The 26,871-nt window shown below is 35.3% G+C and overlaps 2 protein-coding genes across 8 annotated transcripts in view; one reads left to right on the forward strand and one right to left on the reverse strand.

Moving 5' to 3' along the window:
- Nucleotides 1-3,391: 3,391 nt before the first annotated feature.
- On the forward strand, nucleotides 3,392-17,360 carry LOC120774260 (E3 ubiquitin-protein ligase ariadne-1). 4 transcript variants are annotated; one of them, XM_040103727.1, is made up of 9 exons: nucleotides 3,392-3,704; nucleotides 3,812-4,338; nucleotides 11,498-12,556; nucleotides 14,067-14,222; nucleotides 14,295-14,351; nucleotides 14,423-15,069; nucleotides 15,139-15,262; nucleotides 15,335-15,561; nucleotides 15,645-17,360. In XM_040103727.1, the coding sequence occupies exons 3-9, from the start codon at nucleotides 12,338-12,340 to the stop codon at nucleotides 15,724-15,726; spliced, it is 1,512 nt and encodes a 503-aa protein (XP_039959661.1). In that variant the 5' UTR covers nucleotides 3,392-3,704; nucleotides 3,812-4,338; nucleotides 11,498-12,337; the 3' UTR covers nucleotides 15,727-17,360. The 4 variants fall into 4 exon arrangements, with proteins under 4 accessions (XP_039959661.1, XP_039959660.1, XP_039959663.1 ...); XM_040103726.1 differs by lacking the exons at nucleotides 3,392-3,704; nucleotides 3,812-4,338 and adding an exon at nucleotides 9,889-9,998; XM_040103729.1 differs by lacking the exons at nucleotides 3,392-3,704; nucleotides 3,812-4,338 and adding an exon at nucleotides 10,035-10,102.
- Nucleotides 17,361-21,772: 4,412 nt separating this feature from the next.
- The window catches only part of LOC120773707 (synaptic vesicle glycoprotein 2B), a 36,582-nt gene continuing 31,483 nt past the window's right edge, over nucleotides 21,773-26,871 (reverse strand). For all 4 annotated transcript variants that reach the window (XM_040102747.1, XM_040102745.1, XM_040102748.1 and 1 more), the window contains exons 3-4: nucleotides 25,108-25,774; nucleotides 21,773-23,245 (exon numbers count right to left, since the gene is read on the reverse strand). In XM_040102747.1, the coding sequence (XP_039958681.1) occupies nucleotides 22,099-23,245; nucleotides 25,108-25,774 (1,814 nt within the window). In that variant the 3' untranslated portion in view covers nucleotides 21,773-22,098. The remainder of the gene's footprint in view (nucleotides 23,246-25,107; nucleotides 25,775-26,871) is intronic.

Here is a 26,871-nt window from a genome sequence, read left to right on the forward strand (position 1 = left end):
TTGGATATAGCGTGTTAATCTTAGACTCGAACCATAGAGGTCGCAAAACAGATGCCTGATAACGTAGCAGATGACCCTACATTCATCAAACGCATCATCATTTGTAACGTGGTTTTATGAATATGACGAATCTAGCGAACATCACACAAAAAATGGGCTGAGGCCGAAAAAAAACAATTCGCTGAAGGCACTAAAAGCAATCCCAGTCAAGGCTTATAACAAGCTTACAGAGAATTGGTTTAAGAGTTGACATACTCAGGCGCCTATTTTAAAGTTTCAAATAAATAAAGTTAATTTTTGCAATTGAACCGAATACTACATTTTACATAAATTCTTTACAACTTATTTTCTTGGCACCAACATATATAAACCCTCACATCCTTTTAACCCAAAGCTGATATACATACATACATATGTACATACATACATATTTACGTAGCACAAATAAATTTGTAAAAACGAAAGCTCGGAAAAGATACTCGTGCATTCATGGATACATGTGTATAAGTATGTGTGTATGTACTTTAAAGCATGTTTTTGTACTTACATACATACATATGCACCTAAAGACACAAACATATTTATGTAAACACAAATACATAAATTTATTATTTAAGTTAGTTTGTAATCCAATCGGTAATGGTTTTTAACCCCCATAGCGCCAATTCCTGCAATATCATACCAACGACGTTGCCACCCGTTTTTATTCAGCGCTCCATTCTACACACATCCATATACATATATTTATGCACACACAGATATCCGTATGTAAATAAAATATAAGAAGTGCCACATAAAACACGAAGCTGTAAACGAACGCATACGAAGTACTTGCCGAACGCGTACATAATGCCACCGACACACCGCCGTGTAGGTATACTAAGTACGAACACATAGCTGAGTTTGCAAGCTTCAGTGTACGCACACCGCGTCGCACCTTGCCCATAGCCCAGCATACACATATAGTGGTTGTTATATACGCCTCGCCCACTGCGCCACTCCGTCTTCACGCTCCGACGCTTGGCTCGAGCTGCAACGCCGCTGTTGCTAGGTCATTTATTATGCGCTGTGCCATGAATTTGGTGTTGGTATTTCAGGCGCCTCCGACTCCCCACCGTTACAAGCACCTCCTAGTTGTTGTGTTTTGATTTTGTTGCATTGGTGCTACACCGAGAAGTTATCGCCAGCAATTCGGGAGTGGCTGGGACACGGCTGACGTTGGCTGTACGTATATAGATGGAAGAGGGAGTAGGTGCAGCCAAAAGCGCATTTAGTGTAGTCTTACATACACACAGGTAGATGATTATAGCCACGTCTGTATGTACTTCTATATACATATAAAAGTGCACTTGATGCCACTTTGGCCTGCAAGAGATGCTAGCGCGGCAAGAACGATTGCTGAAGAGGACAGAACGCGACCGAAAGTACATAAAGATGTATATATGTATGTATGTATGTATGTATATATATTCTTATATGTATAAGTTTTTAGCTTGTATATGGGAGGCCAGCAATGGGTGTTCGATAAGCGCCAAACGCACACCTTGTGTTTGGTTGCCTGGATGGGAGCTCCATAAGCACCGTGCAGCAGTCTGTAGCCAGTGAAGAGAAAGTTTACATTGGTTCGGGCCAAAAGTCATACTCCCTGGGGTTACTGGCATAGCTACGAATGTGACCGTGGCGCTTTTGGTGCCAATTTGCTTTTATTGCTGGCAGTGCTACTCTTGTTTTTGTTGCTGCAAGATCCGCAGGTCAGCTTAACATAACGGGAACCACCAAATGACACACAAACAATGACTAGCGAGCAGCCGCAAATGCTGAACAACACAGACAATATACAATTAGCAAAATTCAGTAGGGAGCGTTTATTTGCCAAGGGGGATGCCGACTGTGCACGAAAGCCTTGCATCAACATCCCCTCAGCCGGCGCATCAAATGACACCGCCACTTTCGTAGCTATGGGCGCCAGCATCCATCGCTCGGACGCTTGCTTTTAATCTAATTCCAATTGATTGATTTTCAAAACTTTGCAGGCGCAGCAACGGGGCAGCCGAATCCCAGTGGCGACCACCCGAAAATATGACATCACCCCATCAAACCACATGCCGCATGCACGAAATGTGGATCAGCATTTTGTGGGCTGCCGGTGATGGGCAGATGTCGGACTGCTGTAGCTGAGCTGCTGCCGAGCGTGTGAGTGAGTGCGCGCTGGCGCTGCTAGGCTCGGTGCACTCGGTCTATTTTCTATGGGCACGACGAGTATGTTCTCGTACCAATTCTATATAATGCAATAAAACATACTGTACATATGGCGAATCCCGCTATGCGCGTATGTGCTGCGATGCATATCGGAGGTAATCTTCTATATGCAAACAACACATATAGCACATACACACATACATACATGCATGCATACTCGTATGTATACTTGTGTAAACTTTCATAAGCACCTAAACTTTAGTAGTGTGCGTGTGGCAGCTTGTATAGATTGCTAATGTCGGTATATTGTGCTCGCCTGGTTCCGACAACGCATCATATTCATTTATGGGATATGTGTACACTTTGCTTATATGTACATAACAAATTCAATAAGTGCTTACAAATACAGACATAGGTCCATACTTACTAGGGTACTGCATAATAGCGCTTTGGGGAGCTTGTACCAAGACTGTCATTTAAAGCGAAAGGAGCGGATAGGGTATGTGCTTCTATGGTAATTTCTAAAAGGGTGTTTCAAAATGGTTGGTGCTCCCTTCTATTAGATGCATAGTACATAATATCCGATAAATTTTTATTGCAAACTTTCGCAGCTATTCTATTCTATTTAGCGACAGCTTAGACATACAAACCATAAAAGGTCCAGCACTCTAATGAATTTCAGGAACTGAAGTGATCCCTATCAAGATATGTATATGAATCCAAAGGCCTTGAGCTTGCGTCTGCAGGTTGACAAGTAGAGGAGCTCAATTATTGCATAAAAAATGTTTTATGCTAGCGGTTTTCGTGAGATAGATTAGGCTGCTTCTGTACTTCAGTATCTGCTGTTGATTGTTGTTGTTGCAGCGACAGAACACATTCCTGAAGTAATTTTGAGGAATGCTGTCGAGCTGACAGACCTTGACTGGATAAAAATCCGCGTGCGTTCCGGTTACGTAGACTTGACTGTCATGGCAACGGTCTGCTTTCGCTTTGGAAGCCTTTTGGTAAACATTTTGCATGGCCATAATAATTAGAAATTCATTGAAGTTGGCAAACATTAACAAAGTTCTTATTTCATTAGATATATTCTATTAAGTAACGCTTCTGAGGATTATTCTTCCTAAATAATAATTTTGAGACAAAGCCAATCTTAAATAATAGTTATGAAATTATTTTACCTCTATATTTTCAGGTGTATATAACAGAACAAAACATAAGAAATTATAACTATTGCCCACGAACAGTCGTACCAAAACCAGCGTCAGCTTCAGCACATTCATACATACATACATATGTACATATTTAAATACAGAGAACGCCATTTACGACTTTAAGAAATTGGATATTAATCAAGCGGGCCATAAAACGCAAGCAAAAAGCAATAAAGGAGGCAGCAGCGAGCAGATTTGGCACACGACGCTTCGTCGTTCAATCAGCGAAGAAAGTTCATTTATTGCAACCTCTGGGAACAACTATAAAATCAAGAATAGTGGACGTGCTTTAAAGTAAGCCTAGAATACATACATACATACATATGTATGTACATATTTACAGATAATTTAAGAAGACTCGCTACAATTCCGGTGTTTAATCAAGCCAATTCGTTTTGCAGTACGAAATCGAAGACCAGCGCCTACGCTCGCCTCTGGCTACTAAGCAAATTAAAAGCGGCAAAATTACGGTGCTGCCAACTGCGCTATGCCTGCAAAAGGGTAGCAAGGACGGCAAGGGAAACGCAGTTGGAACGCGTTACGTAAGCAAATACTACAGACAAGAAAACGGAGAGCCGAACAAATAAACGCCACGTCAAGCTGAAAATGACGGAAGTGAAAAATAAATGTAATAAAAAGAAAAAAATACGCTGACACAAGCTGGTCTGCTGTTGCATTGACGACGGCGAATTAAACGGGGCCTCTTAGCTGCTTTCACAAAGTGGTTGTTGCACTCGCCTGGTTGTCTGCCGGCTGAAAGTCTGACGTGCGGGCTGTTTGTCGTTGTGTTGTTCGATTGAAAGTGTTGTAGACTGTGAAGGGGTGCAGAGGACAAACGTTGGACAGAACGAACGTTGGAACACAAAAGAAACGAAATCAACCGGTTAAATAAATACAACAAATAAAAACGTTCATTGATGAGTTGTGGGTAAGTGTACATCTCCACAAGACCATACTTATATGCCTCTTTCAAATATCTGTAGAGTGTTGTTCTTTCACACATAAGTATTTATGGCGGATAAGCATAATATTATAAAATACATGCATACATACACAAATAATTATACATCATTAACTTATGTATAGATCACTGCAAAATTAGTGAAAGCAGTTCCCATTGATTTGAAGTGAGAAATAGCTGACAACTACAGTCAGCAATCTGCGGCTCTTGCCGCCCTCTTACATGTACTCGTACATATGATTATGACTACTGCACCTAGTGTGCTCATATAACATTAATTCATTAATAACTGCAAATTTTTTTAAGATTTTAAGCTTAAAGCATCTCAGGACTGAGAAGAAACAAGGTTGCTAGTCATAACAATATTACAAAACATAATAACAAATGTCTTGGTGATGTGGTCTCAGTTGCTGTTTAAAAAATATTGTTCAAATATAGGATTATATAAATTATAAAGAGATTAAAAATTTGATTTTGCACTCCCAACTGAATATATTTCTTATCTGAAATAATCAAAAATTAAAAAAAGCCCACACTAGATCAGCGATATAACGATTTCTGGGCTACTCACTTATTACGTGAATCTGCTACTCACTCAAGGTGTATTCATACATATGTATGTATGTACATATGTATGTATGTATGTATGTATTTCAAGTAAAGTCTGAGTAAATTTTCCTAATAGCTCTAAAATAATAAACCAGAATACGGCTGGTGGTTTTATTTCATGTAGCATACTACACACACATACATACGTACAAACTTGCATACGTTTTTACACATTTATTCAAATTATTTGAAAACTTTCCTCTCATTACCCACTCATAACCGCTTATCACTTCTGTGATAATCTAGGTACATACATACATACATACATACGTATTTCATTCATTCATTTCTGTTCCAACAATCGTATAATGAAGTAATGTACCTATGTACATATGTACATACATATATTCTCACTTCACTTAGCATTTATATTAAACTTGGTATTAAAGGCGCTTTAAATCTGAAATCGATTCCTTTTTCAAGCACAAAAAGGTTGCTTTAAATTCAATTGGTATTATGTTTAATTTAAACATTTAAATTAAAAAAAACTACAAAAGTCATTTGCAACACATGCATTTAACCTAAAGTTTATAGGTCTAAAAATAAACTATAGGAAAGCGACTAGTTTTTAGTATACATATACAGCGCTAAACGCTAGATAAGCAGCATATCAGCACTATTAAATAATATAGGGTGCTTCAAATATGGTACAATCTACAATATCTAGTGAAAGTACTCGCATTTCTTCTAACAGTCTCCTTCAAGCGAAAGTGCTAAGCTTTAAGAGACTTTTAAATCTCTTCTGAAGAAAGTATGGAGAGAGCTAATAGCAGCTCACCCATATAAGTTGCTTCTTGGGAGTGGACCACGACTCCAACAAATATTCTTCACCGAGAAAGTAATAAGTATTATGGAAAGTTGACTATTAGTAAAGCTTCTTCTAATGAGTTCATTGAGAAGATCGGTCAAAAAGTCTAAAGCAGACAGCTTTTACTATTTTTACTCAAGGTGAATCAGACCTAGGCGCGGCAAGAGATTAGATAAGTTATGATTATTACCACTATAGGAAAAGATAATACGTCTTACTAGAGCTTTTGGTATTCGACTAATTGACTAACCGGATTAACCGGATAGGGCATTATTCGAATAATAATAATCGGTGTGCAGTATCCTGATAGTCGTAAATCGACACATTCGTTGTATGTGAAGTAGAACAGCTATTCGAATAGTATTAATCGGTTAATATTCATACGAACGGTTAGAAACCGGATATTCAAATTATCGGTTTCAGGTTATTCGAATAATAACCGAGGTCTACTACTTAGAAATATGTACGCAAACTAGTCTCCCAGTTTTTGAGATATCGATCTGAAAATTTATACATTTCCTGTTTTTCTTCAAGATGCTGGTCTTTGGCGGAACCGCTGATATACCATAGCATGTAGCTTACATATCTACAAACTGACCATAGAAAACGTTTTTCTTTGAAAAGATTTCTTCACAAATTTCGGCAAAAATAATTGCCCTGGGCAACGCTACAGTCTTCCAACATATTTTGCCTATAGGGCCACTTTAGCATACAACTTTAACTTTTTTTTTGAAAAGTCTAACTAATTGAACCACCCTATACTTATTTGCACTTTTTGTTATACTTATATTCACATACCATATGTACATATTTTTATTGCGTAAGCTGTATTGCAATTAAACGATAACGTCGATGAGCATTGTTTTGATAATTCATATCATTTAATCGTTTACCCTACATACATACATATGTATACAGTTCTATAGGTACATGTGTATGTATGTATATATGTGATGTGCTATTTTATAATATGCATACCTACAACTTGTGTGCCAATGTTTGTTTACAAACTATTTATACAATTACACAATTTAAATATTTAATCAGCCGATAAAGAGCTACAGGTGAAATGCTGGCTGGCGAATGCGGAAATCCAAGTACATACATACATACATACGTGCATACTTTACTATTAATTCAGATAAAATGCGCAGCGCAGACATTTTTTTGCACACAATTTTTATTATATTGGGTTGTCGAAAAAGTCTTTTCGTATTTTGTCAATAGATGACGTTGTAGTCGTATATGTACAAGTATCTCCAGTGCTACCAATCACATTGTGTTATACCGTATAGTGTTGGAAAATTAAATTCGGCGAATTTGAAAAAAAGTTACAGCTACTCAAAAATGAGTGAAAATATTTTGAAATTTTTGGAAAAAAGGGAAGAATGCCACGCAAGCCACCAATAAAATTTGTGAAGTTTACGGAGACGCTTCCGTTTTGGAAATTCCGAAAAAATAGAGCCATCCATCCATCAACATACATTGTATGTACATATGTATATGTATGTATGTCTGCACAATGTAAGAATAGATGAATATTTTAACATATTTTAGCTTAATTAAAAAATATTGCGATTTTTAATTGATATCCGTATTTTATTTTCAATTTCCGCTTGTTCTCTCATCTTCATTTAACACTCACTCCACGCACAGTAACGCATACATTATACATATGTTATGCACATTAGGGTGGGTTGATTTACAGACAGCCAAAAAACCGAAAAATCGCATATGCTGGAAATTTTCTACGGATCATTCTGAACAACTTTGCCTAAGAGACTATGCAATTTTTAAGGCGAAGGTTTTTAGGGATCATAAAAATTTGTTCGTCAGCTTTTGAGATATCCGAATGAAATTTGATACGTAGGTATAGTTTGACATTTTGATTTGATCATTTGTCGGCATCGGTCAGGTCGGACAATCACATACGTATCTTCTACACAACTGATTATTCAGCTTTTTTAAACTTCACCTTAAAAATCGCAGCCTGAAACCGGTCTCAAATAGTCCCTTAGGTAAAGTTGTTCTGAACGAACCGTAGACCATTTCCAGCATTTGCGATTTATGAAAAAATCGACCCGCTCTAATGTGCACACATACACACATATTTACATGGTATATATATGGTATGTATATTTATGTAACTATGTAATACTGCGCGTTGCATTAATTACCCGCCGGAAGTTATTTATTCTCTTTGTTTTCCTACTTTGTTGTTGCTGCTGTTAAAATTTTATTCCTACGCTTTTTCTTGTTTCAATTTCTATTGTGCAAAGTGATTATAAATATTCCTTTATTTTTCTTAATTTTTGTTGTTGGGTAAGTTTTTGCTTTTGCATTCGTAATTTTAGAGGTCAACAATGTCGACGATATGTTGTTGCCTTTTCTTTTTGCCATCTCAACAACATAGTATCTAATTAGTTGTTGTTGTTTTTCATTTCACGCTTCGTCGTTGTTTGCTTTAATTTTTGCTTATAAATTTGTAAGATACATACTTACATACGTATGAGTGCTTATTTTTTATATGAATGCAACTTTGTTTCGCTAAAATAACAACAACAACGTTATCTGTTACTGCGCTTCGCTTTGCGCCACTTTACTTTGTTTTGACAATTTTGCACGCGCTAATGGTAAATACAAACTCACATATGGATGTATGTATAATATATGTATGTATGTTGTTGCTGTTTTCTTTTTTACATTAAATATGCGTGCAAGTTTGCATGTGTCTATTTTTAAATATGTGAATACAAATGTGTATATGTATATGTATGTGCGTATTTTTAATTCATAAAAATATGAATATAGTATACACGTGCATACATCCATATATACTATGTGAAAAGTGGCCTGACTAGTATTTATTTGAAAATTTGTATGCACACAACTATACATACATATTTAATATCCTACGCTCTAAGTAATTTCACCTGTAATTTATCTTATTGCTCCTCTTTTAGACACTTAGGGGGCTTGAGGCAAGCAAATGTACATATGTTTATATGAACGTACATACATACATACATATGTATGTTTGTACATGCTTTAATCAATCAAGGTTATATAATGTCGACCTTGTGCATTTTGTACGCTTTTAATGCGAATTGCTATTTTTGCTGTCACTGTATGTCGTTGTTGTTCCTCTGATTTGTGCTGCTGCTGAGTTTTTTAATCTGAAAACAGGGTCTCACATAGCAATATGTATGTTATGTTTGCTATAAATGTACATACATATTTCAATGAGATAAAAACTGTGTTCGATTCGCCATTTCTCGCTTGTTATGCTTAAGCTCTGTTGAACAAAATGCTGTCGCCCTAACAGCTCTGACTTAATTTCCCTAAGACAAGCTTTGCACTTTATGCCAGTTGTATGTGTGTTTCACTTACATATCTCCAATGTTTGGCAACTTGAACATTGAGAAAATTAGATAATGTTTATACTAAAATAAAGACTCTTTCTGACACTAAGCGAAATAATTTAACACAAGTTTTGGTTTTTTCGAAAAAAGAATTTCTTAAGATAAAAGTTGGAATAAATTGTGATTTGCTTGAGGATTCAAGGAAACAGCAAATGTGAACACTCCGTCCTTTCAATATAACAAACTAATTTTAAAAATCCTTCTTAACAACTTTTACTTCAAGGCAATATTTAGCCATTCTTGTGAAGGTTCATCATCAGCTGTTATCATCCATCGATCGCATTTCACCTCACCTGCTCTAAGGAGTACTGTATAGATTCTTATTAGATTACAACGGCAGGGTGAGCATTATAAAACGGGTGCGCCTTTTGACATAACTGAAATTCACCTCTGCTTGAACACACTCTGCTCTATGTGCAACTCTGGAGCAATTGCAACCTGCAACTTGCTTCGTCTCTTTCTTGCACATTAATTCAGCTATTTAATAGTATAAAAATTAGAAATTTGTTGGAATGTGATATGCAGGTCAAATGATTTGGGTTGGCAGCCCTGTGCAATGCACTTGTGTCATCCTCTTTTAACTTGCGAAGTATAAACTGCAGGTAATTTGAAAAGTCAGACATAAAGTAGTATGACCGATTTTCTTATTAGCCATTTAATGTGCGTGTGTGTATTTGACTGACATTTTCATTTCGTTGCTGCGTTTTAAACTGATTGCATTAATAAAGTGTGGAAATTTTGTAAATGAATAAATTCGTTTAAGAAAATTAATTGTGGAAAGGATAAAAGTTAGTATTTATTGAGGTTATCTAGTGGACGGTGTTTTAAAAATGAATTCATGTTATTGTGATGTTCGTGTTTTTGTCCACAAAGACGTGTAAATGTGTTATGTGTGCGTAAAAATTGAATAGAATTTTAAAAAATTATGAATATATGTATAGTGAAGAATTTTTTCTGTAAAAAATCTGATATTATGCATAAATGCATAATACACAATGTAAAAAAGATGTGTATTGTTTTTTTGTATCGCCTATATGATAGTCAAAGACTCATTAATATTATGTGCACTAGCCAAAGTCGCAGCGCTGATGTATATGCATGTGTTTGGTAGGTTTTATTTCGAGGCAATCGTAACAGAAAGAAAAAATACCTTGAAGTAAGGAAATAGACAGACAGCATTCCCGTAGGCAGCGGACAAAGAAATTATACGAAGTTTAATGCGAGTGCAGTGCTGCAATGTTCCGTCGTTTGTTCGGTTGCAAATTGAAGAAAATTCATAATTACGTTTTTGTAATTAGTCTTTCGGTGTGTGTGTCTAAATTTGTTAAAAAGGAAGCCAATTACTCATTGTATACCGAAGATGTGCGCAGTTCATAATTCGTAGTTTTTCAAATCATGATAAGGTCGTAACTCAACAAAAGTAAATAAATTCGGTGAAAAAAGTTGAATGACACGAAAATAAAGTAAATAGCATCTACGAACCTACACAAAAAAAAAAATGGTTAATTTGACAACCATTCGCATATAATATATATTTACATATGTTCAAATTAGATTTTGGATAGGCTTGCCAGACTAAAATTTTTAAATTTTTTATGTATATTTCTGTATTTTCTGCCACCTCTGTGTAACTACACATATGGCAACTGTTTGCAATTTGACATTTAGTACTTAAGTAAAAGTAGCTGCATTCTTCTAACCAGCGAACTATTTACTATCCGAAAGGGAAATAAATAGCCTGTTTTGTTCGCTTGCTGTTATCTCTGTTTATTTGCTGTATATTTTGTTTTCATTTTCCTTAGGTTTTTCGTTGATTGCCTTTGTGCTGGTCATAAAATTATTCACTGAATTCATGGTCGGTTCACGAACGATACAAATAAAATTTGTATTTCTTTGGTAGTGTGCATAACCAGTATATAAAATTGAAAAAGTAGTGCATAGTATTGTTGCAAGGTGGTGTATTGTTTAGTGTTTTTATAATTTGGTCCAAAGCGTGAAAGCTTTTCATCTGTGTTTTGTGCATTACATAGAATTTTCACAAAATAATAGTTTGTAAAAAGAAATCGAATGAATGAAGTACTCATATAAAAAATGAATAGAAAACAACAACACTCACACTCAGTAGCCTTGAACTTTTTTCCCTTCACATCAATTTTTGTCTTGTCTTTGCTCTGCTTCTTTTTCTAATTTTTTGATTATCTCAAAGAATTGGGGAAAAAATTTTTGGTGTGCACAAAATTTTCAAATCATTTTAATTCAGATTTTTTCTCATTATTCCCCACACTAGAACTTAAATTTTTGCTTATAAAGAGGAGCGATTTACAGAGAAGGCGTGTGCATAGAAAGTTTTCTTAACTATAACATATTAAAGAAGTATTCCAATTGTCGGTCGCAGCAAGAAACTAAAGTAAACGCCGAAAAACTTATAAAAGTCACTCGACAACTGCAATTAATTTGACCGCAAAATAAAGTAATTATTGTAAAAGTGACATCCGCGTTGCAGTTTTGTGGCTGGTGTGCTTGTCTCAATCGTTGTCAAAGCTATAAACACGAGACAAAGTCGATTAGCTACCGACATTGTTTTCAATTCTCCTGCTCCTTTTGGTTAAAACGCCCCGAAGTGTGTGCGAGTGTGTGCCACTTAACGCCACATACCAAAATATAAAGCAGCGTGTGGGTGATTTGGGGCGGTAGGCAAAGCACGGAGAACATATTATTAGAAGTTGTATGCTGCGCGGAACCAACGGAGGTGCTAAAAGTGACGTATATATACGCCATTAACATATTGGTTTCTACAAACGGTTGAAGGACAGTGCAAAAGTGGAATAAGTAAACTTTGATTAGTCACCAAGCAACCTGCTGAAATATACAAATAAGCGTATATTTTGTGTATATGACTTGCATTGAAAAACTTGACTATTTGAACAACACTATTTGCAGCCGTAACTCTTGTTTGCAGCTAAACCAAACGCAACAGACAATTTGTTGCTTGCCGTGCACTTAAAACTTCCAACTGTATAGTAAGACAACCAAGCTGTGCCTAATTCCTGCTGCAGCATCAGTAACAAAATAAAATCAAAAAATAATAAATAACTCGGCATAACAAGGAAACAGCTAAAACAATAATATGGAGTCTGATGAGGATTCTTATGAGATGGAGAATGTTGATTCCGGCAATGTATCGTCAGGCGATGAGGGCGATGAAGATTTTGGCATGGAGGTCGATATACCCTCTTCACATGATCGCCAAATGGAAACCGAGGAGTATCAATATGAAGTGCTCTCCACAGATGAAATAGTACTGCATCAGCGAGAAATAATCGATGAAGTCAACAATGTGCTCAAGGTAATAGCATATATATGCATTTTGTAAGTGTAAAAGTTAATAGATGGGGGCATATAAATTACTTGACTTAACCGTTGTATAAGAATCCGTGCTTGTGAAGTTCAAGTAGTTAATGATTATTTATTGGCAACATATTCTTATCTATTTACTTTTGTTATCGCGAAAATATTGGCTGTTTTCGAAAGACTACTTTTTGATAGTTAAATGTACATACAATTTTATAATTGCTTTTTAATTATTTTAAACCTTTGCTATAAAAGAAGGTTTGGTGTTCTTCTGACCTTTATGGTCGCTGCGAACTGACATTTCTTTGCCGAATAAAAACCCAGGCCTGTTCCGGTTACTTAGAGCCTACTGTCGGGGCTATTGTTAGTCTATACAACATACAGTAATCCCTGCCATCAGTATTTACCAAGTTTAGCAATTATCTGCAGTAGCTGCTAACAAACAGCTTTACTATATAAAAACTTCAACGCTGCATATTTACGACCTTCACGCTGAAGGTTGCCAATTACAATGTGTTTTAGTGGGATGATGATATAACAGTCGCTTTCGCTTTTGAATCCTAGTCTATGAACACACACTTCCTAAAAAAGACGCATTTGAATGACATACCTTAATATGAAAACAAACTATGTAGGGGCAGGTATGTATATGTCCCATTTCCATTATCCTCCCACATGAGCGCACATTTTTACTTACAACAAGTAGAAGGGGTAAAACGAAAAAAGAGATTAACAATTGTGTCAGCCAAGTGCAGTTACGAAATGTATAACGGCACACACACACAAAATTTTTCCGCTGACCTATTTAACAGAAATTTCTATACATACATAAGTGCATTCTTAGTGCTAACAAGTAAAAAAAAAAACGAAAATATTGCAACTGCAATCTTTTGTTGTCAACACGCGACGTTGAAAATTTTCATTGTGTTACATTTATATTTTTTTTAATTTCACTCGCAATATTTTACTGGTAATTTGCAAACTTGTTTTACCCTGACCCTCAATGACAATTTTGTTTGTTTACAAACAAATTTTTTTTTTGCAAATCTGTTGAGAGTTATTATGCATATGCCAGTCAATATGCACGTACGCCAATTTACACATGCTCTTGCATAGATTTTTGCAATGACAAGCATATTTCTATTTTCTTGATTGTAAAGAGGAACAGCTGTTGGTTCGGGTCTTGTCTATAAATAGTTGTTTTGACGTCAATTTAGCCCTTTTTACACGAAATACTGCCAATTTTTCGCTTTCATGCGATTTTTATAGATGAATGCCTTTTAATTGCATAACGTGACATTGAAAATTGATAGCCAAATAATCGATTGAACAAGGGAATTTTGTTGCAGGTAAAATTTCTGCCCACAAGTTTATTTAACTACACTAAAGACATCTCAAAGAAGATCTAACTAAAATAGACAACTAAACTGTTAATAAAACCAGTATTTCGTTGCATATACATTTTCTTAACATAAAATTTAAGTTTCTGTTCATGTTCTTTCCAGCTGCCGCCCACAATAATCCGCATACTGCTAAATCATTATAAATGGGATAAAGAAAAGTTACTAGAGAAATATTTTGATGGTAACACAGAAGAATTCTTCAAGGGCGCACATGTCATTAATCCATTCAACAAATCTACCAATCCAAGTCGACTTAAGGTATTTACGTTGGCGCTATATACATATGTATGTAAATCATATTAATTTCCTTTCTGCACTTCATGTCTATAGTTGTCCAAAAATCCAGTGGAGGAATGCGAAATTTGTTTCTCATTGCTGTCACCAGATGTAAGTGAAACCTAGTTTCTTTCAGTTAAAATTCTATTTATAGTTTCGTTTATACATTATGTATCTTACAGGGCATGACTGGTCTGGAGTGTGGCCATCGCTTTTGCTTGGTCTGTTGGCGTGAGTATTTAACCACAAAGATCGTCACCGAAGGTCTCGGTCAATCCATCTCGTGCGCCGCACATGGCTGTGATATTTTAGTCGACGACGTTACCGTAACTAAACTAGTGGATCCGCGTGTCAAAGTGAAATACCAACAACTGATCACAAACAGTTTTGTCGAATGCAATCAGCTATTACGCTGGTGTCCGTCCGTCGACTGTACGAATGCAATTAAAGTTTCGTATGGGGATGCACGCCCCGTGAGCTGCAAATGCGGGCATGTCTTTTGCTTTGCCTGCGGCGAAAATTGGCATGATCCCGTCAAATGTTGTTGGCTGAAAAAATGGATCAAGAAATGCGACGACGATTCGGAGACATCCAATTGGATAGCGGCTAACACCAAAGAGTGTCCAAAGTGTAATGTGACGATCGAAAAGGATGGCGGCTGCAATCATATGGTGTGCAAAAATCAAAATTGTAAACACGATTTCTGTTGGGTGTGTTTAGGTTCATGGGAGCCGCACGGCTCGTCGTGGTATAACTGCAATCGCTACGATGAGGACGAGGCGAAGGCGGCGCGTGATGCACAAGAGAAATTGCGCTCCTCACTGGCAAGGTGCGTGTGTAGCTAATTTGCGTTTACAATTTTTAATAATAAACAACTTTACATTTCTGGTCAACAAAGGTACTTGCATTACTACAATCGTTATATGAATCACATGCAGTCGCTGAAATTTGAGAACAAACTTTATGCGGCCGTTAAACACAAAATGGAAGAGATGCAGCAGCACAATATGTCCTGGATTGAAGTGTGTAGCCATGCTTACTTATTACGAAAATGTTACGGCAGTTTTTTTATAATTAATTTTTATATTACTTAGGTGCAATTTTTGAAAAAGGCCGTAGATATACTCTGCCAGTGCCGTCAAACACTCATGTACACATACGTGTTTGCCTACTATCTGAAGAAGAACAATCAGTCAATGATCTTTGAGGATAATCAAAAGGATTTGGAATCAGCAACTGAGAAACTGTCTGAGTACTTGGAACGTGATATAACTTCAGAGAATTTGGCTGATATTAAACAAAAAGTTCAGGACAAATACAGGTGAGTGGAATTTACCTGAAAAAGTCTTCAACCAATTAGTTATTTAGATATTGTCACTTGTTAAAAATTTTGTCTTCCATCAGGTATTGCGAGAAGCGTCGCAAGGTGCTGCTGGATCATGTTCATGAAGGCTACGAGAAGGACTGGTGGGAGTATACAGAATGACGCGAATCCTGGATGGATGATTAAAAAGCACCAACAAAAACATAATTTTTCATTGAATAAACAATAGAGCAGAGCAGAGCCGAGCAGAGAACGGACGGGAGCAGCAGTCTGAGATAAAATGATGTCACTAGTGTTTATCGAGTGAAAATGCATGGTAAAACCCTAAAAAAACGAAACTGAAAACAAGAAAAGCGCCGCAACTCCCACAGAGCAGTAGCAAGCGTGTGGCAATAAATGGGGGTCGGAGTGGTGGATGAAACGCGAACATTGTTAGCCAATGCTATATAAATATATATGTGTGTGTGTGTTTGACGATTGTATGTGTGTGTAACGCATAGCGGCCACGACACGAAAATTAACAAAACACCAACAACAACAACTACCAACAATGCGACAGGCGAATAATGGAAATAATACTGCTTAACAAGACTTAAGTTGCAAATTTATTATGAAATTGTAATAAGTAAATTACGCAAAAACAGGAAATTTCCCACAAAAAGTAGAAAAAAAAAATGAAAATAAGCAAATCCAACAAATACTAGCAATACAAAAACACTAAAACCAATACCATAACGTATGTATATATCTGTATGTACATGTAAAGAACTAGCAGCAATTGCGCAGGCAGGCACCAGTTGCAACGCGGGGTTAATTTCGAGGTGAAAGTTACAAAAATGCTTAAAATTGCGTTTTGCATTGCGTCGTGTCAGCATCAAGGAAAGGTTGCACTGTCATTTTGCAAAGCACCTACATACACAATCATACGATTTACACACAGCACCACTACTCCGCACCACAGCCAGCCGCTAACTGCAAATACATGCATGCTTTGGTTGACTTCTTGCTTAAAAGCATTTGTTGTTTTTGTTTTGTGTTTTGTTTTTGGTTTGGCGTGCGTGTTGTTTTCAACGGATTTCTACTTGAAATAGGTCTTTTTAAGCAAATTAGCGTTAGAATGGCGTTTTAAAACAACAACAGATAATTGTACACAACAACAACTACGCAAAATGTATATGCTAGAGCATAGTATGTAGTTAGAGTTAGCAATGCGAAATCGCAAACGCGGCGAAAATGTAGATTTTCTTTTTTGTGCGTGTGGCAAGCATCAGAGAGCTGCCCAGGCGTCTGATTTGGCATTGTATGCAAGATTTTGTTATGTAAAATTAATGTTTAGGGGTTGGAAGCAAAAAATTTTGTAATTGTTTTGTGTTCTTATTAATATCAATAATATTATTTTTTAATTTTAATTTAAATGAAGCTGAACGCAAAAGAAATGTTAAGTTTTTCTCATATGATTGTCATTATTTTTATGTTGATCCTTATTTTGTAGTGTATAAAATCGCAATCGTAATTTTACCCATAACCGTCAAACAACATTCACTCTACGCAAAATGCACACACAGCAATAACAGGAATAACATACATACATATATGCAAACAACAAGAACATGAAAAACAATACAAATTTACTATGCAAATTTTGGACGCTCATTTAGCAGCAGCAACCAACCACAAGAGAAACCAAAAAGAAAAGTAAACAAAAACATTTTGAAAAAACTTTTGGAAATTTCTATATTTAAATTAAATATAAAAAAAATGTAACTAAATATTAGCGGTGTCAAATGCGCAGAATTGGCCAGGAGACAGTAGCTGAAGCTAAACGAAATTTAACTTAGAAAAAAAGATAAAATATGTAAAATCAAACAGAGTCCACAAGTAAAATAAAAATATATACAATACATTAGCAGTTATTTAAACTTGTTTAAAAGCAAAACAACAAAACATTATTGTGTATAACAAATGCAAGAAACTGATGAAAATATTTTAGCAAGAACAAAAACAACAACAAAAGAAAAGAAAACATATAGTTATGTAATAAGAAATAGTTATATAAAACTGCAAAACTATATACATATATAAAGAGCATACATACACATATAAATAGCTAACACCAACACAAACAAATATATAAAAACAAAAAAATTTAAATAAATAAAATAAAATAAAAAGCTAACGGCAAAAATATAAAGAAAACTGGTATAATATTGACATAAAATTAAAAAAAGACGCAGGCGGTTCAACTAATGTAACTGTAAAAAAATTATTAATACACAACACTGCGAATTTTGAAAATTTCCAAATTTCAATTAAACTCTGTGGCGTCAACGCATAACTACGCTGCTCGCTTTTAAATGTTTGCAGCATTTCACGCTAAAGAACCCCATTTATTTGTTTAGAATGCGGTTCTCAGATTTTCACAGAAACTAAGTTAAGCCTTGCCTTCACAGAGTTTATTTTGCCTTCAGTTAGAAACGAAAAAATTAATTAAAATAGTCCTAAAGAGTTCTAAATTAAAAAATCAAATTTTTATTTTTTTTAATTATATATTTTTCTTTTCAGAATGCAATTTATATATGTTTGTATGTGTTGGCGTGCTGTTGTACGTTTAAAGCGCCTGCTTGCTCACTTATGTATCTTTAAGGCGTCACTCACCTTCATCCAGTAATCCAGCGCTATTAAAGACATGTAGTTAAAGGGTTTGCAAATGCAACTATTGTTTAAAATATCATATAAAATTATGTTTAAAATAGGCACAGACTTTGTATGTGTTGTGTTACAACAACATTGCGCCCATTTAGCCATCGCCCTTAGCTTGTAGACGACCAAATTAGAATGCACCACAAATCATGCTAGTTAAAGCCCATTATTTTCAGTGAATCACATACATACATACATAATGCGAAAACAAAGAGGAAGTCATAACAAATTAATTATAGTAAATAATAAACATTTGAATTTGCAAAATTTAGAAAGGGAGTAAAATAAATTCATTATAAAGGTCTTCGATGCTTTAAACATTGTGTAAATAGTTATTAAAATTGATTAATTAAAGCAGCAAAAACATCAAAGCGAGTAAAGTCGAACAAAAACAAACAGACAAATAATAAAAAACTGCAAAAAAATAATAAAATATATAAAAAGAAACTTAAACAAATGCGTTTTTACTTCCTTTGTTTATTTGGTGGCTGGGGTTGCTTAGTTGCTTAATGGCAGATTTTTACTAATATTTTATCAAATTTCTTTAATGATTTTCTTTTTAAATAATTTTTGTTTTTAATTTTTTTATTTTATTTTATTAATTTTTTGTTTAATTTTTTAAATACTTTTTTCATTAATTTTCTTGAAAATTTTATTTAAATAAAAATTTTATTAAAAAAAAATTTATTTGAAATTATTTTTAAAAAAAATTTTACTCAAATAGTCCAAAAAATGTAAAAATCCACTTAAAACAAATCGCACTTGCATAGCAAATCGCATATGCGCACCAACAGCGAAACTCGTTCAGAGCAAGTTTCGTTCTTAAGTCTTCACAGGAAAAAATCTCATTTACAAAATTTTCCATTTCTACCAGGCGAACATAAATGCCAGTAGGCGGCTGCTGTTTTGTTAACAGAGCACTTTTGACTACAGTACAGAGCCCTGTTGCCCCTACAGTACAGAGCCCTGTTGCCACTACAGTACAGTGCGCTGTTGAAATGACATTACAGTGCACTGTGGGCACTACAGAACAGTGCCCTGTTGACTACTACAGTACAGTGCACTGTTGGCAGTTCAGTAACATGGCTCCAGCCAGTGTAGCATACCCCAAAGGCGCACTGCTGGCTCTGGTTACTTGCTGTGCAGTTTTGCGCGCCTGGTGTTTTGGCAGGCGGTCGATGTCAACGAAAAAATTATGCTGGCACGTGCAAGTGCGTGTGTGCGTGTGTTGCGAATGAGATATGGGGGGTATTTAAATTTAAGTATATTTTTAATACACGTTGCAAAAAAATTAAGTTACGGAAAATTTTTTTTTTTTAATTAATTTTTTTTCTTTAATTAATTTTTTTTTTGTAAAAAAAATATATTTTTTTATTGTTTTAATGGCGTAAATAGGGTTGCCAGGTACTTAAAAAAACAATATCAATTTTAATGCAGATTGCATAAAATTATGTTACGGCATTTTTTTGGACAAATATATTTTGGTTTTGGAAAATTTTTGTTTTTGAAAAATTTTTAAATATTTGGAAAGCCATAAAAGTAGGGTTGCCAGGTACTTAAAAGTAAAATATTAAATTTGAAGTTAATTCTTGTGTCATAAAAAATAAAACACAAAAACATGTTTTTGGCCATAATTTATTATTCTCGTAAGCAATTTTACATTTTATTTTTGTTTTTGTGCAGAGTTGCCATACAGTTATTTTTTCTGAAATATTGAAATAGCAATATGGGTATCAAACGAAAGCTAATTGCAATATCATTCGTTCTCAGGTACTTTTATTATAGGGTTGCCATCATTCCGCCTGTAAAAATAAAGTTTAAGTTTTAAATAAAAAATTTTAAAATAAATGGGCTTTCTGTTATTTTTTATAATCTCTGTTGTATGTATTGTACTTTATACTTTTCTGAAGCAGGGTTGCCATATAATTATTTTTTTTTGAAATATTGAAATAGCAATATGGGTATCAAACGAAAGCTAATTGCAATATCATTCGTTATAAAGTATTTTTAATACAGGGTTGCCATCATTCTACCTGAAAAATAAAGTTTAAGTTTCAAATAAAAAATGTTAAAATAAATGGGGTTTCTATTATTTTTTATAATCGCTGTTATATCTACTGTACTTCATACTTTTCTGAAGCAGAGTTGCCATATGATTTTTTTATGTGAAATATAAAAATAGCAATATGGGTATCAAACGAAAGCTAATTGCAATATCATTCATTCTGAGGTACTTTTAATATAGGGTTGCCATCATTACGTCTGTAAAAATAAAGTTTAAGTTTTAAATAAAAAATGTTAAAATAAATGGGTTTTCTATTATTTTTTATAATCTCTGCTGTATGTATTGTACTTTATATTTTTCTGAAGCAGGGTTGCCATATAATTATTTTTTCTGAAATATTGAAATAGCAATATGGGTATCAAACGAAAGCTAATTGCAATATCATTCATTATAAAGTATTTTTAATACAGGGTTGCCATCATTCTACCTGAAAAATAAAGTTTAAGTTGTAAATAAAAATATTAAAATAAATGAGGTTTCTATTATTTTTTATAATTTCTGTTATATGTTTATAATGTAGTTTATACTTTTCTTATGCAGGGTTGCCAAATAATTGTTTTTCTGAAATAGCAATATGGGTACAATTTTTTACAGTCCCTGTTATATCTACTGTACTTCATACTTTTCTGAGGCAGAGTTGTCATATGATTTTTCTATGTGAAATATAAAAATAGCAATATGGGTATCAAACGAAAGCTAATTGCAATATCATTCGTTCTGAGGTACTTTTAATATAGGGTTGCCATCATTCTGCCTGTAAAAATAAAATTTAAGTTTTAAATAAAAAATGTTAAAATAAATGGGTTTTCTATTATTTTTTATAATTTCTGTTATATGTTTATAATGTAGTTTATACTTTTCTGATGCAGGGTTGCCAAATAATTATTTTTCTGAAATAGCAATATGGGTATCAAACGAAAGCTAATTGCAATATCATCCATCTTTAAATATTTAGAGACAGGATTGCCATCATTCTTCCTGCATAAATAAATTTTAAGTTGTGAATCAAAAATGTTAATACTGTATTGTATAATTTTCTCAAACGAAAGGTAAAACAAGACATTCAATATGAACATATTTAAAGCAGGGTTTCCATCGTTTTCTTCATCTGCTAAAATTATGAAAAAATCAAATATTAAAAAAATTATTTATTACATAGTAAATTATTGAATTGATTTTTTATTTTACAACATTTAAGTACAGTGTTGTCATATTATTCGTATTTATGAGCTTTACAAAGTATTAAGGATATACTGGGAGTATAGGAAAATCAGGAGCTTTTGAGAAAATTATAAAAAATTCATATGAATTAATACACAAAATCAAGTGTTGTTTTTTCATCTTAATTAAAACGTTTTATTTAAAATATGAAATTACATTTTTATAATCGTTTACTTTGAAACTTTTAATTCACTTTTTGGTAATTACGTGTATACATACATATTTATGTAAATTTGTTTACTTTTTTACTTTTATATTAATCGGTAGTTACATATATTACATGGCTAGAAAATTTACAACAAGTTCCTAAGCGATATTACTTTATTACTTAGATGTACATACATATATGCTGGGGTTTTTGTTTTTGTTTTTATATGTGTACGTGCATTTGTTTCCAACTCAACTAGATTCATTGAAGAAATTCGTTAGTTCCGAGTATTTTTACCAAACTCGTATGTGTCTACTCCCTGTTTCTCTACTTCTCCATTTTCCCATCTCTTGGGGTTTCCTTCCTTCTGCCTCTTATTATCTAATACACGTTTGATGGATTAGTTCAATTCTTTACGAGTTGTGTTGGGCAACATCAAACACATGAGACCGCCACCTATCAACAGGGTTGCCACAATATACGTCGGAGCTGGGCAATAGTGATCCAGAAGTGTCGCAATCACAATGTTACCAATGATGCCACCCATACGCGCCGCCACCATCGATATAGCCACACCGGTGGCGCGCAAATGTGTCGGGAACACCTCGGTGATGAGACAGTCCAAGGCCGCATTTGCAGCCGATATGGCACCACTAAATATAGCCGTCACGATCAAATTCTGTGTAGAGTTGAAGACGAAATTCATGGCAGCCGAGCACACACCAGCCGTCATGGTGCCGAATATAAGGAAAAATTTGCGACCCAATAAATCCATGCCCAAAATGGCAATCAAATTGGCTGGCAGCGCCGAAGCCAGTGAAATTAACGACTCCTGGAAAACGCTCTGCGGTATCTGCGCTGAACAGGTGCCCGTTTCCGTTTCGCCCTGGGCGACAACATATTTGGTGACTGTGCAGACGCCAGCATGTTCGTCGGGATGATCGTGACTGTATTCCTCGAAGCGATTGAAAAGCTCGGGGAACCACATCATCAGACCGTAATAACCGATGTGGAAGGTAAAGTTGATGATAATCGAGACGAGTGTGAATTTCAGTATGGGAGAGGTGAACAGCTGTTTACTGTGCTCGGCCATGCTCGACATCATTTTACTGTACTTGCCCTTGACGCCAGCCTGATTTTCCTTAATCTCAGCCAACAATTTCTCATCGATGTCCAATTCGGCAACGGGATATTGTTCGGCCGGTCGGCGGGTGTTCGTCACGAAGATGCCACGAAAGATGGCCATCGCCTTTTCTTGTTTGCCCTTGGTCAATAAGAATTTCGGCGATTCCGGCAGATAGAAGAGTAGGAAAGCGACAACGAATGATGGCAGGGCGCACACCATCAAGAAGATACGCCAGGAATTGTATGTAATTAAATCTGTTTTGAAGCCGATGCTGCTGGGGATGATCAACCACGCCAGGCCGGCAACAAAGAGATTACCAAAAGTCCAGAAGGCAGCCATGAAACTCAACATGGAGCCACGTTTCGATTTCGGCTGGAATTCGGCGAAGTACGACCAAATGACCGGACCGCTGCCGCCGAGACTGCAAAGTGGAAAGACCGATGTAATAGTTAGAAGCTCAAACATTTAGCCAAGGTGAGATCAAAGGATGACAAAAAATTAGGCGATGGTGATGGTGATAATGTTTGTTGAAGAGGTGCAAAGGCGCATGCTAATTTTGCAAAAAAAAAAACATGAGCAATGAACTTGAATTTATAATAATTTGTGCTTTGGTTGCTGCAAAGAACTGGCATTATTTAAGTATGGAAATGGAAACGAAAATTTTGAAGTCTAAGACAACATAGTCCATACTTTAAAATATTGATTTTCGAATAGTTATGAAAAATATTCAATCGTTTTTTGTTAATATTGCCGAATTTTGAATATCTCTTTAATATTGCCGAAAACACGCCAAAAATGACGATCCACTATCAAGAATATTCGAAAAAATGAAAAAAAAAATTGTACGTTCATTCACACTCCGCTTGAGAGCTGTTAAAACAAAATTTTGCAATTCAAAAACTACCGTTAATGACACTGTGGCAGTTTGCAGTCGTACATTTTAAGTAAAGACACAGCAATGCCTAAAAACCTGCCGATTTGCAGTATGATTCACTTTTTTGTTGTTCCTTTAGGCAGCGAATTTAAGAAATTATCATTTCAAAGCGTTTAAGCCGTGTGATTTGCATGTTGGCGCACGCTCCATACGCAACAGCCATCGTGTCTGCCGAAGCAACGAACTGCGCCGGCGACATGCCGTATGAGCAACATTCTTCACACACACACAGCGAACGAACAAAAGAGCGCAAAAAAACGAAATGCATTTTGCTCACACGCAAGTTGGCAGGAATAAATTTACTTTCAAATATTTTCTATATTTAATTTGTATAAGTAATTGTCGCCATAAATATTAATAAGCGCTTTAACGGCCAGAAATGTGCGCCTGTGTGTGTGGTTATAAATATTCTCGCGTTGTTATTGCGATTTGTACGTTCGCGCACAATGCACATTATAAAAGCGTCGATTTGATGATGATTTCGAAATGTTGTTTACGAGTTAATTTCCCATTGAGCGCGTTAAAAATGTTTCCCCTTTGTGTAAATAAACAAATAACATGCTTGCGGCAAGTGTGTGTATGGGTGTGTGTGTGTTGTATGGCACATTAACACCTCGCGAATAAGGTGGAAATTACAAAACAAAATTAAAAATTCATAATGTGCGAAAATACACATATACACTTGCAAATATGTATATGTACATACATGTATATATATATATATATATATATATAAATATACATACATATTTGCGATTCCAACACAATGTGTGTGCATGCGTGCCTCATCGGAGGGCAAAGTAAGTGCTGTGCCGGCGATTTGAACGCGATTGGCAAGAAGCATTTATGGGGCTATATATGTATGTATCTATGTATGTACATTCGTGAATTTCGTTAAATCGATTTTTTGTATATCGAATAGGCACATATTTGAAAATATTGCTCATATTGTTCGAAAATTTGAAGTTGATATGGAATTTATGGAACAATGGAAATCCAAAATACGAAAAGTCTTTTTCGACCATCAATATTTGTTAAATTTGTTGATTGATTTCTTTCACAACAAACGGAATTTTTCTAACTTGCAAGTGGTTAATATAACCCCTTAATATAATTAACGCAAAGTCGCGATTTACTATATTTATTCACCGCAACTATTGCGACAGCTTCAAAGCCAATGATTCATTTTCTTAGCATTAAGTGTGTTGCTGATGAAACGGCTACCGATGGATTGATGTGTTCGTGTCGCTTGTTTTTATAGACACACAAATGTGTAAATGTATGTATATATACTCGTATATAGTTAAATTTTATATCTTATGTATAAGTTTATATGTCTGTGTACTTACGCCGCGCCGTTGAGAAAGCGAAACAGCATAAACCATTCGTAGGTTTGCGAAAATGACGATGCAACAATACAAAAGCCATTCATGAAGGAGATCACAATGAGCACCTTCTTACGTCCCACCGCATCGGCGATACTGCCCCAGAAGTAGGCGCCCACCATCATGCCAATGAAAATGATCGAATTGAGCCAACCCTTGGAGCTCGTATTCAAATCCAAATCACATTCTGCCGATGGTAGAATGAACGACATCGATATGACGTCCATTTCCTCGCTGGTGCTCACCAGACCGCAAATGGCCAGTAGGATATAGTGGAATTTGCCATAGCCGCATAGTTCGATGGCCTGCTCGAAACCGGCCCGTATGCCAGTGGAGCGACGACCATCGGCGCCAGAGCCTCCGCCATTGTTGCCGCCGCCGCCGTTGCCACCGTGTATGGCGACGCCGTTGGTGACCTCAATGACGGCCGCGCTACCCTTTTCTACGTCATGCTTATCACCGCCAGCGCTGCTTATGTCCGTCTCGTAACCCTTGTTGACTGCTGCAAATTGGTATTCGGGATCCTTGCCGCCACTGCCCAATGAATAGGGCTGTAGAATGGAACGATTGTCGATCGAGTTGTTTCTGCTGCTATTGTAGTTTGGTTGGATGCCAGCCTCTACATTATAGGCTGAAAGCGCGTGAAGAGAGAGAGGGAGAGAGAAAATATGTATTGTGATGAAGTGGTAAAGGAAAATATTTGGTAGTCGAAAAAGTATTTTCGTATTCCAGTGCATATTTGTTAAAGTTCATTATAAATATAAAAAAATAAGTTTAAGTTTGATTTGAAATACGAAAATACTTTTTCGACTACCCCTTTATATTATGTAAATCTTTCTGATAAATAATTTTTATAATAAAAACGGCTAATTGGTGCAGAAAACTTAACTATTTTAATTATTTTTAATTGAAAAAAATTTTAGTAAAAAAATATTTTGATAATAGAATAACTTTGTACCCTGAACAGGCTATATTAAGTTTGGCACTAAAAACAATATGATTCACAGTTGGTTTTATTGAAAGAAATTACAACAAAAATGTGTTGTCAGGCAGCAAATGAATCATTTAAAAGCGAAACTGTTATACGTATACTATTCATTTGCATATGTGTATGTATGTATGTACACACTTGTTAATCAGTGGTAATTTTTACTACTGGCGTATTGCTGGCCTTGATGCCGGATTCAATTAGATAGTCTTGATTAATACATGATTAAAAACATTGCACGCTTAGAAATTGTAGGTCGGGAATATATATGTGCATATACATACATTCATATATGTACATATGTAAAGCTGCAGACAAGCATACATACATATATATGTATATACATATAATATAGTTGCTAAATATTGAATGTTTTTATTAACTTTAAAACCGCGCCTCACTACTAACGCACCTAAAATGACGTAAACAGTTTCCATATTTTTCCGACATTTTTCTTTTGTGGCGGTATTGAATGCAAAAATCTTACGATTGCGGCAAACATACTCGTATTACCTTTCGAGGTGTGAAAGTTTTATGATTTTTCGAAAATATGTGCCACCCGAGTCTGCAAGGCCATATGTAGTTTATTGTTATTACGAAAATACACTATGTATGTATATTTAAGCACAGCATTCATTATCAGCAGAAGCTACTAATACTAAATCGAATTGGAGCGCGCGTTTAGCAGCTCGCGGTTTCCTAACTGTCTGCCAATCGTTTTCGAAATAAGCTTTATGCAC

Source organism: Bactrocera tryoni, chromosome 4 (genome assembly GCF_016617805.1).
Source record: "Bactrocera tryoni isolate S06 chromosome 4, CSIRO_BtryS06_freeze2, whole genome shotgun sequence".
NCBI lineage: Eukaryota > Metazoa > Arthropoda > Insecta > Diptera > Tephritidae > Bactrocera > Bactrocera tryoni.

Bases quoted from the DNA above. Each gene is read 5' to 3' on its own strand.
- LOC120774260 (XM_040103727.1), top strand. From the start codon at position 12,338: ATGGAGTCTGATGAGGATTCTTATGAGATGGAGAATGTTGATTCCGGC. The intron at 14,223-14,294 runs GTATTTACGTTG...TCATGTCTATAG, and splicing joins CCAATCCAAGTCGACTTAAG to TTGTCCAAAAATCCAGTGGA. The intron at 15,562-15,644 runs GTGAGTGGAATT...GTCTTCCATCAG, and splicing joins AAAGTTCAGGACAAATACAG to GTATTGCGAGAAGCGTCGCA.